The sequence below is a fragment of the Columba livia genome, chromosome 13, assembly GCF_036013475.1.
Source record: "Columba livia isolate bColLiv1 breed racing homer chromosome 13, bColLiv1.pat.W.v2, whole genome shotgun sequence".
Taxonomy (NCBI): domain Eukaryota; kingdom Metazoa; phylum Chordata; class Aves; order Columbiformes; family Columbidae; genus Columba; species Columba livia.
Genome location: NC_088614.1, coordinates 15,472,114 through 15,491,177, shown reverse-complemented (window position 1 = coordinate 15,491,177; position 19,064 = coordinate 15,472,114). Strand labels below are relative to the sequence as shown.

Below are 19,064 nucleotides of genomic sequence, written 5' to 3'. Positions count from 1 at the left end.
TCTTGACAGAAAAATACTGGCCTATAAAAGCATGTATTACATATATTTCTGTAATTAAACATAAAATAATGTGAATGGCTACAAAGCATCTTCAACAAGAAGACTAAAACAGTCCTGCATATTAAATTTTCAGGAAACGCCTTTACTTAAACCCTTCAAAAGTTTTACTTTCAAGCTGATTTTCTACTCCATCAATGAGATGAAGTCAGCAAAGCCCCTTTTCCCAGAAACAGTCCAAATGCATCTGTGAATGTGCCAGCACAATTGCAGAGCCTCGGCACCAGCATGATCTAAATGCAGAAAGACCAGACTTACTGAGCAGAAAAATAAAAACAGGGCTTTAATCATATGGATTTTATCCAAAGCTTGGAGTGCTTCATACAACATTAATTAACTCCCAGCAACTCTGTGACATCAGTAAGTATTATAATAATTTTGCAGATGGCAAAAGAGACCAAAAGTTAAGAGCAGCGTGTCCGGAGCCGGACCAGAGCTGAGGAGCGAGAGCAGGTCTGTGGCTGCGCGAGGCCAGGCTGAGCAGGCTCGGTCTTGCTTGGTGTGAATCACAGACCACACTTGATTACATGTGTATTTTTAAATACGAAATTGCAAATACCAGTAGCGCAAGGACCAGGAGGTCTACGAGCACCGCTTGCAGGTGATGACATGGTTATATACAGAGTACAACTGCTTCGCTTCACTGGTTATTGATCTGAAGGTGTAACATTTGGGTTGCGGGTGGGAGAAGGAAGCTTACTCAGATCACATTAAAAATAAAAATGCAAATATTTATGCAAAGACGGATGTTACTACCCGCTATCTGGCAAACCACATATAAGCTTTAATGCAGTTTTAATGCTATTGACAAATATGTAACTACAATCTTACTTTAGATTTAAGCAGGCTTCATCTGTCTTATTCCCACATGTAAATATAAAAGAAAAAACAAAACCAAAAAACCATAGACACTCAACATGCACATCTAGCTTACGTGTTAGCGATTCGTTTAGTAGTTTTAAACAAGCTTAGAAGCTTATCTTTGTAGAATTTCACATAGGAAATACTACAGAACCTTTTTGGCGTGACTAGCAATCTGACATTTTTAACAGAGGTTTGGTTTTTATCACGTGTGTTAGAGCACTTCACACAATCCCATTGATGAGTACGTTTCTCGGGTTTCTTACTCTAGCTCTCAATTTAGGAAACAAATTTACTTATAACAGAATAGCTAAAGGCCTTAATTCTGTGGAGACTTTTGAACAAGAGTAGCTCCACTGAAGTCAGCTGGACTGAGTAGTCCAGTCTCCAGCTGAAGATCTGGAGACAAGAAAAGGGATTTGTGAGAGGCATTTCCTGGCCCTATATGACTAAAAACCCGGCAGGCGGGTGGCAGAAACGTTAAGTTCAGCTGTAGAGCCCGCAGCCGGCTGAGAGCCCGGCGCACGCAAAGCGCTGCCTGAATTTCGTCGGCTTGATTTTCGTACAAATAACCGTGTTTTTCCTCCGCTCTTCCCTCCCCACCTCCCGCCCCGGCCACACGGGCGGCCCCGCCGCAGCCCCCGCACGCAAAAGGCAGAGACCTTCCCCGCGCAGGCACCGCTGGGATTCGAACCCAGGATCTCCTGTTTACTAGACAGGCGCTTTAACCAACTAAGCCACGGCGCCAGGCGATAGGCTTCTCTTCCACACAGCCCCTATACAGCCTCGATCCCCGCCCGCCCTCGCACGGCCCCGGTAACTGGGGGCGCCGCCGCCGCCCGGAACCGCGGCCAGAGGCCGGCAGGATGGGGCTCCGTCCCGCTCAGCTCCTGCCGAGGTTCCGACACGCAGCGGCAGCTGGAGGCGAACAGCACCTCGTGCTGCAGCCTGAACCGCCGGGGAAAGAGCGGCTGCGGCTCTGCCGGGGGAACTTCTGTGCAGGGCTGTGTATTGCACATACGCGTTAGCATGTGTTTTGGCACAACACAGGTGAAGACTGAAGGAAAATACATAATCGTCAGCATTTAAAATAAAAAAAAAAGTTCAGGCAAGATTGCTTACAGGTAGGCTCCAGTCCTGCCTTGTGCCACAGCGTCTCAACTGCCCAAGGCTCACAGCAAGAGACTCCAAGGGAAGATGTGGCCTCAATCACCTGCTGTAATCATCCATAATGATGCAAAAATTAAACCACAATATGCATAGGCACACACTGCTTATGTGCTTTATGATCTCTGCACACTCGTAACACTGGAGTGCCTGACCGAACACACACACGTTCCTACAAGCTAAATAATCAGGAAAAGTGGTTTGTGTTGTTTTCTACAGAGCTAACTAGAATTCTTCACACGAAGTTGACGCTGCCAGCAGGAAAACACCTTCCCTCAGGGCCCTTCAGCCCATTACCTGTGCAGGGCAGCGCAAGATGCGCCACCGCAAGAACCGGATGGTGGTACCATGAGCAATAAGCCAGGAACCAAGGTGCAGCCTGGTCTGCAGCCCAGGTCAGCAGGGAAGCACCATCTCTGTCCACAGGCCTGGAGCCCAGTCAGAACCTGCAAAGCACAGAGATTGCTTTGGCAATTTAACAGGTGTTTAAAGCATATTTACAGCCAGATTATAGAGGTTCCTCCTCAGGTAACTCCTACAGAAGGGCAGCCACACTGACTTGGTCTAAAATAGTCTTACAACTTTTTCATCAAGAAAGAACCGGGATTGAGTGAATTAGCGAAACTACAGGGGTACAAGAGCCAGAAAAACTGCAGATAAATCTCCCCTCTCATGAATTGTAATTATCAAATTCTGCACAAAACCAACACTGCACACAAGCATGCCCATACTGCTGCAGGTGAGAGCAGTTCAGGGCTGGAGATGAGCTCACTCCTGTGGCACCCAAGTACTAACCAGGTAATGGACACATAACAGCAAAGAGTAATAAAACTTACTGATTTTATTGAAACCAGAACGTAAGAATTCATTTTTCCTTGTTTTTCTCAATTTGGGGAACAGAATGAAATTAATTCAAAAGAAAATGTTCAACCTGTTCACATTACTAATGCAAAATGAACCAAGCCTCAATAGAGCAACTGCCTTTTTTTTTTCCCCGTTTCAACAGAAAAAAAATGTAGCTCTGATTTTACCAACTGAAAAGGGTAAAGAAAGAAATAAAGAACACTTTCAATTCTAATACAACAATTATTCCAGGACTAACCTTTTCTAACATACATAAATTAGTTCAGTACTACTAACTAAAGCCAAACTAATTTAGCAATAAAACATGCACATTCTGAAAACACACACAAAAAAACCCCACCACACATATAAGGAGCATAGACACGGCATTTTCTTTTAGCCTCTGTAACAAAACAATATTTAATTAAGGAGTACAGAGGGAAAAAAGAATGGTGGAAAATAATACAATTTATCATCTAATACTTATTCAAAGCCATACATCTGTACAAAACATACTATTCCCTAGAAATACTTTTCATTTAACCTTAGATTCAAGTGTAATTATTGCTATGCAAATCAAACAAGGCAGGGGGGGTGGGAGGAAGAAATCTACCTCCTTAGATTTTGTATTCCACAGCTTAACTGCATTCCAGGCTGTCACATCCCCAGTTCCAACCATTCTCCCCACTTGAAGTTTCCTTTTAGAAAAAAAATGCTGAAACCACTATTTTGGGTATAAGGCTTCCAAACATTTTAAAACATTTCATCTTTCACTAACTGATACTCTCACATATATTGAATAGATACAATTCTCTTGGGATTGCTCCTATGAAAGGGCAGAATACGCAGCTCCTTGCTGGGGACAGCCTTTATTGCTCAGAACTCAGTGGTGCTGCACCACGTCAGACATGAACCATAATTTACTCTCAATGCCTGAAAGCTCCTTTACAACATTTTTATAAGGGATACGGCAGCAAGTTAGAAAAAAGGTCATGGTCTTATTCATGGTTCTACTCACAAAACTCTTTCTGCTGTACACCGATGGCAAAGATTCTTTCTTTCTTTGCCCTAGTAAAGAAGAATGGTTTATCTAAAGAATGGAAGGAAACCTGTCAATAATTTACATATCCACACATTTTCTTTAGTAAATTGAACTTGGAACTAGTATATTCACTTTAAATTGTTTAAAATTTTCCAAAGGACAAGTAGTTTTATTTGCTAGTACCATGCAGCATAAATAAGATTTCTACTCCTGGGGATTTTATTCTTTACCTCATACATCATGGCTATTTAATGGATTAGTACAATGTATTTTATTATTCTTCATACAGAACACTAAATTAGAGCCAGATTACAGGAAAGTCTTAGCTTTATACATGTATTACATAAAGATATACAGACACTCCATTTATACTTAAATGTGCCGACATCCCAAGACTGCTAGATTAATTTAAACATCAGGAGAAACGGAAGGTGGGAATGGCAAAGTTTCTCCCAGTGGAGAAGACAGACGACAGAACACACACTTGGATGTAATTTCAGAGTCGCTACACTGCAGGCATAAGAAAGGTTTTTCACATTCTTCACACTGGTGTAAATATAGCAAAAAATGGCACTTCAGTGACAGGTGTGCATTACTTCATTCATGAAGGTACAGCTCTATACACACACGTATATCTAGGCCTGATTTTTGAGATGCACTGACTGTGTACAGCTGTCGTAAACTTGACACAGAGAGTGCTGCTCAAAAGTCCTTCCTGTGTTGGAGGGTTTTTCCTGAATAAAGCCATATTTTATGTCAACCCTGATATTACTTTTTTCAACTAATACATTATCATATTTTACTTTGTGAATGGCTTAATAGGTATCCAGTTTTTAGCGGCTGTCTTGGTGGTTACCACTTGGGCTTTTTTTGTTCCCTTTTTTTCTAATCTGACCATTATCTTACATGTAGAAACAAAAACTAAAAAAAGGAAAACTGATACACAACAATAGTTTTAGATTAAATATTAACCCACTGTAGTCAGTATAAAGAAGTTTTTCTTTTAACTACACATACTTACGAAGTTTAATCCACTTCTATCAGAGTCGACATAAGTTATTCCCAATTCACTACTCATTAAACTTATCCAAAAAAAGACATTTTTCTGGTTGTTTGGTATGCTTTCGGTATTGCAAAAACAATTTTAACCATATTCTCAATTTTCTGTTAATTGATACTTTTAGCAATGTACACCTTTGCATTGCTGGCACATATATATATAAAACATATGTAATAAAAAGTGTTTTGATAGCATTAACCTAAAACCTATTTATAATTTATGTTTTAAAAATCAGAATACATACAATCTCAGCTTTAAAAAGACACTCCTCACAACTCATATAGGCTGATTTATGTCCAGGAGCACATGCATATAACCTGCATTGGTTTAGTAACACTCCTATATAAGTGGCCAATTACTCCACAGAGCACCAGGTGTAGAAAACCCAAGTAAGTTTATTTTTTTAAAGTATGCATATGTGGCTGTGTTTTCTAAAACCAAAAAAAAAGTACCTGCATATGAAAATTTATGTCCTTACCAAAGCAAATTTTTTAAAGTACTGTTATTACTACATCCTACCCCCCCAAAATGATTTGACAATTTTTGCAGAGAGAACAAACACAATCAAATTGTGTTTTCAGCCTAGAAATCTGACATCTTTCCTCCAGCACTCAGATTTATTTCTGAGTAAAATATGAGGTGTGGCTAAAAAAAACAAAGTGACAGCACCTGAGCAATTTTTGAGCCTCTTGCTTTTCTTGTGTCTATCACTGAAGGAATATGATTCATCTTCTCAATATTCCACAATCTCAAAGTAGAATCCTGAGAAAAAGATGAATTATTTTGATGTATTTGCATATTACCAGAAGAGTAACTTATATATAATTTCCGTAAGGATGAAATCTCATCTCATCAGATGAGTGCTACACTCTCTCACATTTAAATACCATCGTGTCTTTGGAAACAATCTTTAACAATCTTAAACTGCTTGCACGTTGTAAGATAACCAAAATTAAACATACTTATCAATCTCTTTTAAGGTTTTTCTGTAATTACTTGAGGTAAATACTGATTACAACTTAGCACTGTTATGAGCAACTTTATCATTGTTAAACTTCATTTTTAAAAAAGCTGAAAAAGAGGGACAAAATCTTCGCGTCCATATATAAGATACTCTGGAAAGCACATCAGGAGTTAGTGATTACCTTTGAGGCTGAAAGAATCCATTTATTGTTTTTGCTGATCGCAACATCTGTTACCCAGTCCCAATGGCCCTACAGTAACGCAAAATTTAACTATAACACAGGGAAAAAACTTTATTATTTTTATTATAATAAAACCAACCATTTGTACCATAAATCCATTTTGAAATGCAGTGAGACAGTTCTTATCTAGACTGCTTCATGTCCAGTCAAGAAAAGAAATGTTGCTTTAAAGTCCATACTTTCTTACATATACCTGAAAAGAACGGCTGTTACAGTCTCTGGTAAGCAGACCACCAGTTATAACCCTCAGAAGAAAGACAACTATACACTTACCATGGGTATAAGCTCCACTTAAGCACAGGTCTTTCCTATTTTTTAAACAATTTAATAAAGGACTGTAAAATAACTTAGGGCTGTTTATCACACGATAATGAAGGCAAGAGCTGTGGGAACAGACAGCAGTCTCCTCCCATGTTAAGGGAAGGAAACAAGTCCTGAAAGCTGGCCAAGGCGCACAGCTGTATGGGATATCCTCCTGCTGACAACAGCAGCACAGCTGAGTGGAGGTTAAGAACAGAAACAGGTTAAAATCTAAAATTAATTACTCAATTATTTGCTCCAGTTAGGAAGGTTATTCAAACAAAATTGGTAGTAACAGATAAAGTTCCTAGAGTTTAGGAAGGCATGGTGTCATTTTGATAGAAAAATGTCACACGTGAGAAATACGATAAAAAGATGAACATGTACTTTTCCAGCACCAAGAAGTAGTCAAACGTGCATACATAAACCATGGGGTTTGTAGCAGAATATTTAAAACATGTTTTTAAATTTAGTTATAAGCCCAGAGTATAATTATAGCAAGCACAAATACTAAATGGGAATTCTCCATAGTTACAAAGATATTAGCTTTTAAACAGATGACTTCTTTTTTATGGGAAACCGAGTTACAGGGAGTGCTATGAACTGGGAAATTTGCAGTGGTTGTATTCTGTAAAGCACTGATGCTGGTGGAGAACACACACTGTTACTGCTTAACAGATTTAATCAATACAGTTCCAATTATGGAGGGCAGGCGAGTTTACACTCAAGGTAATGGGTGTGAGGCACAAGCTTCTGAGCTCTCTCAAATGCTATCTTGAACGTGACAGCAGCTGAAAGATATTTTTAAGCCCAAGGTTTAGAAGGAAAGTAGTCTTTTCTAAGATCTTCCAGGTGGGTTTGTTCATAATGAGCTTGTTCATAAGAAGAGAAACCTAACAGCTTATTAACAACTAACTTGACAAAGGTAATATCTTTGTAGCTAATCGTATAAGAATGTAAGTGTTGTAGGAAATTAAATCACACAAATCCAGGAGATATTCCTGCCTGTATCTAAAAAGGATGGGCAAGGGAATTTGTCAGATAATGAAATATACAATGCTTTTAAACCAGCAATACATTTTGCACCTTCTCATCAAACTAGTGACCAAATAAGAGCTCAGTACCTTTAAGCTTAGCTTTTTATAGCCTGCATCTGTATCCCATATAGCTATAGTTTTGTCATATCCGCCAGACACGACAAGCGATGCTGAAATGTAAAATCAGAATGCCATATTTTATCTTTGCTTTGTCATACAGACTAATAAAAGACGGTCATTCTAACAGTGAGTCAGACTGTATAAGAGAATTTAAATAATGAGATATTAGTCATGCTTTAACAAAATAGTACAAATTCCTTTTGGCTACTTGTTCTTAATTTTGTAAATATTGATACATAAGTTTAGCAAACACAACTGAGTGGAATAAATACATGAAAATTTTGTTTACTCAAAAAATTAAAGAGATAACTTGTTGAAAGATACTTTCAGAATTGTTAGGTCAAATGTGAATAAAAACAAAAGAGTTGAGGTTAGTGTGGAAAGCATGCTTTCAGACTCCAATATTCACAGGCCTATCCACATTTGCGTATCTTCAAGCCACAGGTAGGTTTTTCCCCCCAGAGCTGCTATTTATTTATTTGAGTTGCCTCACTCGGAATCACTGTTTGGGTATGAGTGCAGATTAACCTGCTGCCACCAGTTCAGGAATCTTCTTTACTGGACTATTCAGATGTGAAGTTGCAGAAGACAACAGCCCATTAGGCTACTAATCACAAATATCAGGGACTCTGAGCATGGTAGTTTATGTGCTCCATCAGTGTAGCTGAGAAAACCCATAAAGTTTTTCAGAAGTATAGTGTTGTATGTGTTGCTTGAGCTGTGAAGTAACATTACTTTCGGGGGGTAATACCAAAGACAGACACATTTTCCTAATACAGGTCAGTACAGTATTTACTGAACATATTTTTCAGCTAACTAATACCAGGAGAATATCCACAAGTGTTAAGTTTCTATTCTAACACAGTTTTGTGGTTCTACTCCACTATTATTTTTTTATTATATCTCTTGATGGGTATATCAATGAAGCAAGTGTCCCAGTTGCCTGGTTAAGACAGAATACAGACCATCAACTTAAATTTACATGAACATCATTTTCTCATATTTAAACATATTATCTTGGAAATAATGAACTAATTATCTACATGATCAGAGTGATCACTCATGGTTAACCTGAGATGTCCCATACATAAGTGCAGAGATACAACATGCGCTAGTATTAATATAACTCACCATCTTGGCTAAAAAGGCAGGAACTTACAGAACCCTCATGTCCTTGGTTCAAGGAAATGGGTTCATGACACTGAAATTCTCCTGGTTTTATATCCCATACTTTTAAGCTTTTGTCCCAGGATGCTGTGCACAAGTAATGACCATCAGAGGTAAAGCAGCAATCTGAGATAGCATTGCTGTGCCCCCTGAAACACAATTGAAGAACACGGGAAGAGTGAGCTTTCGTAACCCCTACAAATCTCCACAGAGCCTCGCGCAGCACCGAGCACCCTGTCTGCATACCGTAAAGCATCATAAGCGTGTTCTGAATTTTGACCATATGAATAGTTCTGTAAAGTCTCTGGAGCTGCTTACAACCTCACAGCCAACCCGGGCTTATACCCCTTATTGGAGCAGGTCATTGTGCAGGACTGAACCCTAGAGCTGTTAAGTGACTGGCTATTTTTTTTTAATGTAGCTTAACAAGAAATCGTTCAGCAGCTACAATACAGCCACATTTTACTAAACTACCAAAAAAAAAAAAAGCCACCCATTTTTCATTAAATAAATAGCATGCATCTATCTTTACCTGCAAATGTCAACTCAAACATTCAGAGGAAAAAGCTTAAACAATTCTAAACTAAAGTCTAATATTGGAAACAGTGGTACCCATCAGAAAAGAAATCTGGATGTTCCAGAACTGAGTGAGGACTCTGGTGCTTGCTGAAATCCACAGTGGGAAAAGGATTACGAGCATCTCTTACAGGAAACAATGCTGTAGTCGCTCCAATTTAAAAGAAACATTACAATGTGGCAGATTGAATTTCCCATCCAAAGTAATTCCTAATCCTTCAAATACAATTTTATTACAGTGTTTAAAGGCAGACTCTCTCTCTGATTATTGTTTTAAGAATTCAAAGCTAGATTGGTTGAGTTTATTTAAAGCCACTGATATTTTAATGGTTGATTTGACATCTCTATTGTTGCATACTTCCTTCTTAAAATGATAACAATATCCTAAATTGACATAATGTTTTTACTGTATTACTGACTTCAGTGAGAGATAGGAGAGTTTAGCATGTGAAGGCCCAGGAGATCATGCTGAGCAAGGCTTCTGGCACTGGCACAACCTTCTCCAAAAGCATATAAGGAAAAATGATCTGGAAAAAGTATCTCTGCACTCAGAGAGTGGCCATAATTGGTTCACTGTGAAGATGAAAGTACACAATGAGCTGGGGCCCACAGCATCTGCCCTGAATCCAGTCCTATTTCATATTTCCATTAACGATGTAGATAATGAGGTAAAGAGTACAGATACAAAACTAAGCCAAAGACAGTCTGCAATTATACAAGGGAGAAGATTAAAATCCAAAATTATCTTCACAAATTGAATAAAATAGCAAGAAGATAAAAGGGTTATAACAGTCTGTATAGGAAACAATGCTGTTGTCACTGCAGTTTGTAGGAGTCTTACAGGGTTCAATCAATGATCTAATAAGCAATCTGCCTGATCAGTTCAATTTTGTCAAGTCTGATATTTTGTAGTAGCATATAAATAAATAATCTGTTGCACAGATAAGGGGTGGGAACAATGAACTATATCACAGTTCTGCAAAAAAGGATGCAAAAAATACTGACTCCTGTCAAAAAAGAGTAAATCTCAAGCCAGGATGTATGAACAGAAGCAGATCCACAGAGAAGCATGTGGTAATAATTTGTTTCTATTTGTTGCCAGTTAGGAGGAACACTGTTCACATTATAAAGCCATATAATGCAAGAAAAATGTGAACAAATTGGAAAAGATCAACAAGAAGAATGGTCAGTAAAATAGGAAATAATAATTAAACATTAAAAGAATAAGGGTAGTTTAAACTACTGAAAAGATGACTCGGCTGATATAACTGAAGTTCCTGGATATATACAAACATGTAGAAGAAAACAAGGGGATAATCTCATCTCCATGTCTGAAGTGGATCTAAACAGAAAAATGAGCTTAAGCTGCAGCCAAAACTGACCACCTTAGGAAAATCTTTCTAATGATTAACACAGTGAGGCAACGGAACAGATTGTTTGCAAGTCTGTGAGGTCTTCACTGGAGCTCATTAGGAGCAGAGTAGATCATTCTGTGGTTGCTCTGAGGCCCATGAATTTTATGAAGGGTGACCTGGTTGCAGTGCAAAACCTCATTATCACAAAATATTCTGGAAGAACCTGAGATTAATTATCAATTCCCAATATCTAGAGATATTTTCTCCTTTTCCTCTGTATTATTTTGCTTCACTCCATAATGTTTTTAAAGACTTCACTACTCCAAGTAATATTTTATGTCCTCATTCATCAATGATTATACATTTCTCCTAATTAGAAGAAATTAGAATGAGAAGTTTACACTGCAGTACCATATTGCATATGCTATCTTCTGCCTCTATATATACCCAAGAAACTAGAAGCTCTAAAAAATAGCACCAGAAATGCTTACAGTAATCAAAATACATTTATTCAATTATTTACAGCAGGAAGCTTGAGCGGACCATTTTATTCACACTTTCTATATATGTTATCTGCTTGTATATTACTTAAACAATTATTATTAGTTTTCTCTAGTACAAATCTTAGCATAAATCTTACTGATAATTGTGAAAGATGCAAATAATGTCACGGATAATTAACTATAGTATTGTTTCTTACTCATTAATTGTAACTGAGGTGGATCGTGTTATCATATCCCATAGCTTTATGGACTTATCGTATGATACTGAAGTCACTCTTTGGTTATCAGGGTCAAAACAACATCTTGTAATTGTACTTTTGTGATGACCTATAGAAAAAACATCACATTAAACTACTCATTATTTTGAATAATTACATCTGGACCTCAGAACACAGGTCTGAAAGGCAGAACTACCCACAGCATCTTTGCATCAGTCTATTTCCAAACCACCGCAGTTTCAAACTTTGTTTCACTGGCCAGGACACCTCCTCACCTGCCTCTTGATGAGAGGCCCCAGAGTTACTGCAGATAGTAGGAAATACAAACCTGTACCCAAGTATTCAACATATGACAATGGAAATACACATCCTGCCCTGTAGTAACTTATTTCTCTGCTCCATTCCTGGAAACAAGTTCAGAAGTGCGGCCTCACAATTCCAATGACAGTTAACTGCTCAGGCTCTTGGGGAGCACTTAATCAAGTAATTATACTTTGAGAATGCAAATAGGTCCATTAAAATAATGTAAACAAGTATGAAGTATGTCCTGACAGTGTCACCTAACAGAGACAGTTCTTTTTATTTTTAAATCCAAATGATTTTAACATCAGGCTCTGATTCACAGTAATACTGTTACCATATGGTAATTTAACATTTCTAAAACTCCTCATATATTTTGAAGCTGATTCTGCAGGGATGGCAAACTCCCTAACCAGCAATCCTGAGTGGCAGCCTCACGGAATTGAGAGCTCACTAATGAAATCACCTTCAAAAAAATAATTATTGTTGGTCTAATTTTGGCCCATTATCTCCTTTTTACAAACCTATTCTGAAAAATACTGGGTTCAATGTCTTACAGGTAAGTTTATTTTGCCTTTCTCGACTAAGGACTTTTGAACTGAACTGAATTAATTCTCTCCATTTTTGTAAGAAATAAACAAAACCTCAAGAGATGCATAAACAAGATGTAAAAGTTGAAAGTCTTACCTGGGATGTGTGCCACTACTGTTGCACTCATTGTATCAAAAATGTATATGGTATTCCCTTTGTCTGAACCAGAAACCACATATCTAGCATCACAAGAAATATTACATGAAGTTACAATGCCTTCATGTTCTACTGTCCACTAAAGAGAAAACAGAAGGTTTTACAAACATGCTGGAGAGTTAGAGAGAGTTTTAAAGCAGATGCTCTATAATCTGCAAGCAGATTCAGAAAGAAGGCTTTTGATTCCATTTTGCTTTGGTAAAAGCTGATAGATGTCTTTATATCAATTTTTTCCACTTTTGCATTAGCAGTAAACTTAAAATTAGACAAGGCCATTCTGTTCAGATCTTAATATGTTACTTTAATCAATCTTAAATGTATCTTCTGAGACAGGTTATTATTGTCATACCTATTTGTATCTGAAATAACTGAGACACGTTCATCAAGAGACTGACCCAAGATCAAGTAATTATCAGTACCAAAACCACGACTAAAAATCAAGTCTGCCTACCCTAACTGCATTATATTGTGCTAACAAAGAATGTTGCGTGTTGTTATTTACCAATAACAAAGCAATACATCTGAATTTTACAGTTGTACCTTCTGCAAGATGCATTCAAAAGGATACATACAAGCATTTTTCCTGTTTCCATATCCCAAGCCTTGACTGTTTTATCATATGATGATGTTACCACCCTAAAAATTATGTTAATGAAAACAGCAATGAATGTTTTAACTTATAAGAAGGTATTTTTAAAAATAAATAACAGCATTTAATTCTGACAATGATTTTACATCCTCACACCCACTAATTTAAAATTGATATGAATATTTAAAGGCTACAGCAGAAATGATTGCACAGCTTAGTTGAAACAAGGATTATTTATATTTCAGATAGAAATTAATAATAAAAGTCATGAATGTAATTTCCAGTGCAAGCAGTCAACTCAATTTCATTTCATCTATTACAATATACTTAATTATTTCTAACATTAGAATAATTTTAAAGCCATTATGATGTCTTTAATTAATGTGAAGTGTTCTGGTCAGTAGGTTTTTTGATTTTCAGGGGTTATGTTGCTGGGTAACTCTTTACCACAAACGCTGCTGTGCACAAACACAAAGCCACATTAGACAACAAAGCTATTCAGTAGAGTTTACTAAAACTGGCAGGTTTCCACTAAATGTGAGGTCAAAAACTTTTCCCTCACACAGTTTTATTAAAATATTTCAAATATCTAAAATAATATGTATATTGAATGTTACTGTATGTAACAAATGTTTATACTACCATTATGGCTTTTTATTTTGATAAAGTTCATGAACCGCCACTTTTATACATTTTGCCCAAGCAACTCGATGCATTAACATTCTAGCAACTAAAATTACAATATTTTTATTTTCTCCACATGTGTATACTTCCTGCCACCAGCACAATCTCCACTCCCAAGCAGAAACATGTAATGCAAAAGACCACATGAAGCTTATGAACTAGTAGCATTTTTGACCGGAAAGTTATTTCCAGGGCTGCACACAATGGCATTTTAGTTACTGTTTAGTAATTTTCAAAAATATACACAATTGCCATAGGGAACATAGCCTGTGTACCACTCAGTGATCAAAAAACTGATCAGTCAACTCCACAATCTGATAAAAATTGATTGAAACTATGACTTAATGATGAAATGTACCAGACATAGTGTCCCAGGAGGCACTGCATGACCTACTTAACCAAATGTTAATATACGCTGCAGTTGTTTTAATTATTATGTCCTCAGATTGACACCGAATTAAGATGCATTTCTTCTTTAATTGACAAGACAGGCTTAATGGAAAGGCTATAGAATATTAATAAACAATACAGACAGAAGGAACTTTTATGAAGATATAAATTCCACTGACAGATGAACCCCTGAACCTTGGCTAATTCATTGTTGTTCTTTAATATAAGTGATACATATCTATATACCTCTTTTGGAACATAAGGCAAAGATGGAATTCCAGCCCCATATAACTCAGAAACAGAATTAGACAAGTCCTTTGCTCTAAAAGAGGCCATAATCTATCAATCAGATTACTCCAACGTGCATTTAAGACAATCAAATTCAGAAGACATATGCAAACCAGAAAATATTTAAGAGCTCCTGTACAAATTGTAGGTGAGAACAAGCTGAGATTTATGGTTGTTTATGTGGATAAAGGGGTCTGGCAGTAAACAGTCTGCAGAGTCTGGAGAGCAGGAATGAAAGTGCAAGGATGGAGAGAAGTAGGAGGAACATATGGAGGCAGGGAAAAGTAAGACAAAATGATAACAGAATGACTTAGAATGGAGCACAAAAGCACAAACTTCAAAAAGAAGTTTGGCTCTGATGTAGTACAAGTTAGGAAACCACAGGAAGGACTGAAGAAGTAACTTATTTGCTCTAAATTCCGTACTGTTTCCGCAGGCACTGAAATTGAACCGTGAAATCACAAAAACCATCACCTTTTTTTGTTTTAATAAATTAAGACAGAAAATTATCACCTTCTGTCATCAGGAGTCAAGTTGCACTCAGAAATTGGGGCAATGTGTGCTTCTTCAAGAACTCGAATAGGAAAACATTCCTCAACATCCTTGAATAAAACCAAATGAGTTTGATTAGGAAGTGCTTTGCTAAATTGTAAAAACATACAAAGCATCACAAAATAAGGGAAAACAAAACTTGTTAAATCGGTCAACTTAGTCTTACTTTACTCTTAAAATCTCAGACTCTCTATTCCTTCTTTTAATTTCAGGACTGACTGAAACAGAGTTCCTTCATCTATCACACCCAGACTTCTATTTTATCTCCTTTCCATCACAATGGTTTTCACCAAAAATTTCTTGGAAAGAGTTCTCCTTAGACTCTCACATCCGTGTCCACACCTAACACCTGGCAAGGCTTTCTTAATGAACTAATGTATGGTTTTCCATTTTCATTCACATAGTTAAAACTCAAAATCTCAAGACCACCCCTGCATCAACTGTTGCAACTTCATTTTCTTCACAAATAGAGTCTCCTCTGCTTGTATCCATGTGCAATGCTTCCACAGATTTCCTTCTACTGCCTGTATTATGCCATTCCCTGCTTGTGTTCCTTCATGAATTCCTCGTTCCCAACCAAACACAAGCCTCTTGTTTTCAAATACAAAGTTCTTTGTGATTTTTCCTCAGACATCATCTCCCTTCTGCCCTATCTTTGATGCCAGCCTTTGTCACTCAGTTGTCGCATTTGCAAACTTTATGAGTTCCCCTTTGCTGTCCTTCATGTTTTGAAGGAGGTGCCTATAAATAACTGGAAATCTCTCTCATAATATAAAATCCCATTTAAATGCCTGCTTTGTGATTCCTAAAACAGCAATCAACAGACTGCTGAAGTGATGAGATGATGACCCATACTGCATTACTGGTTCATTTAGCTTAGAATCATTTCAGTTGGAAAAGACCTGGAGGATCATCTAAGTCCAACCATTTAGCTAACACTGCCAAGCCCACCTCTGAACCATGTTCCTAAGAATCTCACCTACACGTCTTTTAAACACCTCAACCGCTTTCCTCGGCAGCCTGTTCCAGTGCTTCACTACCCTTTCAGTGAAGAAATTTTTCCTAATATTGAATCTAAATGTCTCCTGGTACAACCTGTGTCAATTCTATTTCCTCATCATCTTCTATCTACTTAGTCTGTTACAGAGATTTTAAGTGATTTCAGAAAGGCGCTATCTTTTTGTCACGTGTATAATGTCCGAAGCATACTGAAGTCTAACCCATGAGTGAAGCCCTAAAGGTCTTAAGCAATAAAATAAAAATACAGACTTTTACAAATGGATCGTGGTGCCAACTGTAAACATCAAACCAAAATAAAACAGGAGGACTGCTGACATGCAGAGTAACTCACAGACCAAAGTATCACAGGATCAGTCATCATACCTTCAACTAGGTAGATAATCTTCTGTTTCAATGATTAACACAATTATTTCAATTAGATTTTTGTTTGCGTAAGTACCAAGAGGTTTCAGAATCAGTCTGGAAGCGGGAAATACCAACGCCATTTATTGTGTATGTGTTCGTTCATTTCTCTTCAAAATGAGATCAAAATCTGCACCTTTGATTACTATTCCCCTTTTAAACATCGAGTGCCCAGTCTCAGATCTAGAGCCGCTTCCTCGCAAGGACTTCCACTTAAAGGAGCTTTTCCAGTATGTCTGGATTATGGCAGAAAACCTGTTTCATCTGTATTCCTATCATATTAAGGCATTACTGTAACTCTTTACCAATTCTTGAAGCAAGTCATGACTGTGCAATATAAGCCAGATCTGAATGCCTGCAATCAATTTACCACAGCTACATTGTCATTTACTTGCATAAAATGCAAGGGCTGACATAACTGTATGTCCCCAAGCTATCTTTTAGACTAAATTTAGGTTTGGATCTGTACAATTCCCACATTCAGATCCCACCATTGCCCTGTCCAGGGTGGCTGGAATTTTAGGGAAACCTCAGATAACTACATAAAACTTGGAGGAGCAAGAAAATAAAGGGTGCAAATGAAGATTTAAACAAAAGGAAAAAGCAAGCGACAAGTAAGAAAACCCCACAGGCACGCTGCTAACAACTGTGTGATCCCTAACTTCTGCTTCTCCTCTACAAAAAGCCACATACATAAACAACTCAGGAAAAGGAACTTTCAGCAGAAAACCAGTAGCTTCGTATATTAACTTACAGTTTTAAAATATTAATAAACTAGAGCTCTGATTCAGTACATGCTACATATGCTTACAAGAGTCATGCTTTAATGTCAAAGAATAGCTGTTTTACTATTTATCTGTGACTGCAAAATCATTTACAGTTGCTATTTTTAAACTTCAGTAACGTATCTTCAGAAGACTCCTTGATGATTTAGTCTTCAGGCCTGTATAACATTCCTTGTTTGATTTCAGCTTTAAGATTATTTTTTTATTTGTTGTTTCTGCATTCATAACATACCCAGAGCTTCACTGTTCTATCATAAGAGCATGAAAGTATTTTTGTGTCTTCAAAGCAAAAATGGCAGGAGCTCACTGTATCACTGTGTCCTCTCAGAATTTTAAAATGGATCTGTAAAGGAACAGAGGGAACTTTAGAAATATTTTCCCTTGAAATTAATTTTGACAGCTTAGTCCACGAGGGGGAGCATGAAAGCAAGAACCAAAGAATATTTTAATGTTCCACTTGTCTGAGCTCACATCCTCTCCTTGGTAATAGCCCAGAGAAGAATTACCAAATCTGGTTAAGAAAGGTTCATGGATGTGGATTTTGTTTTTTTTCTGGAAGGGAAATAAGCTCTTTTTGTTTTGGTTTCCAAATCTTTCTTCCTGTCATGAAAGGTAATATTTAAGTCTCACAAGCCTCTCAAACACTTGTTTCCTTGATTCTGGGGCACCAAAGGGCAGCACATCAAGCTCTCACACATTTTAGCAAAGACCACAGAAATTTTTGTCAAGAGATAGTTTGAAAAGGCTTTTCTTCAGACATTTGGGAGTTTCCTCATGACTTTCCAGCACGCGTTTGTGTGAACAGAACTAACAAAAACCAAACAAACAAACACACACCTGCCATGAGCACTGACCACATGTAACGCAACACACAGCTTTCCAACCCTCAGCAGCCCCGACCACCCCGGGCACGGAGCCCGGCCTGCCCCGGCCCTCCCCGGCCTACCTGCGCAGCTGGCTCCTGGCCGCCCCAGCGCCCCTGTGCCGGGAACGGCTCCGGCTCCGGCCCCGGGGGCTCCTCACGGCCACTCCCCGCCGCCATCGCCTCCCTCAGGCGGCAGCGGCAGCGGCCCCGCGGGCCCGTTCCCGCCCAAACACCTCAGGCTGTGCCGGGCCCAGCTCCGAACCGCTGCCCTGCAGCGCCGGGGTGGGTTTAGTGCTTTTTGTGTAACTGAGGCAACCTAAGGGCCCCATTTCTTATTTCTCCTTCCATCGCTCAAGTTTTCTTCCTGACTTTACATTTAAAAACAGCACAATCTGTGCGTCAACACAAAACTACTATTATATCGCTTTGCTCGCATCAAGAGCTGCCACGAAAGTGTGGATTCTGAAAAATACATCAAATCAGGCTCCAGAGAACTGCAATATACGACAGTAAATTTCATTTAAGGCTTTTGTTCACAGTTTTAAGCAGGAATATTCTTTTGGTTTCCCTGTGCACTTGGAAAGAGAAGTTCTGTGGGTCTATTTTAACAGCCCCATCATTCAACAAGCAGCTCAGTATTATTTATATTAAAATAATTCTACCGGATGACAATTGCTCTTTAAATGTACTGCATGAAACAAAAGTGGTGTAAACAGTTTTCATTATAACTACATAAAACATGGCAAACTAACAGTGCTAATCTTTTAATACGTTAGCCTTAATAATTTGTGTCAAAATGACAGTTTATTGGTTTAGATCTGCGATGGTGAACACTATATACAATTTGTAGATGTAAAAATAACTCCAATTACAGTCAGATGCTGCAAAACTGCAATGTGAAGTTCTGCATTAGACTCATTAAAAACCTGCA

At 38.0% G+C, this 19,064-nt stretch overlaps 1 protein-coding gene and 1 non-coding gene across 2 annotated transcripts; both read right to left on the bottom strand.

The window, feature by feature from the left end:
* Positions 1–1,591: 1,591 nt before the first annotated feature.
* Positions 1,592–1,665, bottom strand: TRNAT-AGU (transfer RNA threonine (anticodon AGU)). The gene has a single exon. It is a non-coding gene; the product is annotated as a tRNA-Thr (tRNA).
* A 1,113-nt stretch (positions 1,666–2,778) lies between these two features.
* Positions 2,779–18,950, bottom strand: WDR88 (WD repeat domain 88). The gene is made up of 11 exons (XM_065028409.1): positions 18,215–18,950; positions 17,501–17,611; positions 15,023–15,111; positions 13,131–13,194; positions 12,499–12,637; positions 11,491–11,620; positions 8,824–9,008; positions 7,660–7,742; positions 6,176–6,244; positions 5,700–5,792; positions 2,779–4,516 (listed from the first exon to the last, which is right to left on the bottom strand). Exons 1-11 carry the CDS (start codon positions 18,308–18,310, stop codon positions 4,379–4,381), a joined length of 1,197 nt encoding a protein of 398 aa, XP_064884481.1. The 5' UTR covers positions 18,311–18,950; the 3' UTR covers positions 2,779–4,378.
* Positions 18,951–19,064: the final 114 nt, after the last annotated feature.

What these genes read in the sequence shown, in the direction of transcription:
- WDR88 (XM_065028409.1), bottom strand. Translation starts at nt 18,310, where the DNA reads ATGGCGGCGGGGAGTGGCCGTGAGGAGCCCCCGGGGCCGGAGCCGGAG. An exon ending in GGATTCTTTCAGCCTCAAAG is followed by an intron (nt 5,793 to 6,175) that starts GTAATCACTAAC and finishes TCTTTTTCTCAG; the next exon opens with GATTCTACTTTGAGATTGTG. An exon ending in GAGGCTCAAAAATTGCTCAG is followed by an intron (nt 4,517 to 5,699) that starts GTGCTGTCACTT and finishes TATTTACACCAG; the next exon opens with TGTGAAGAATGTGAAAAACC.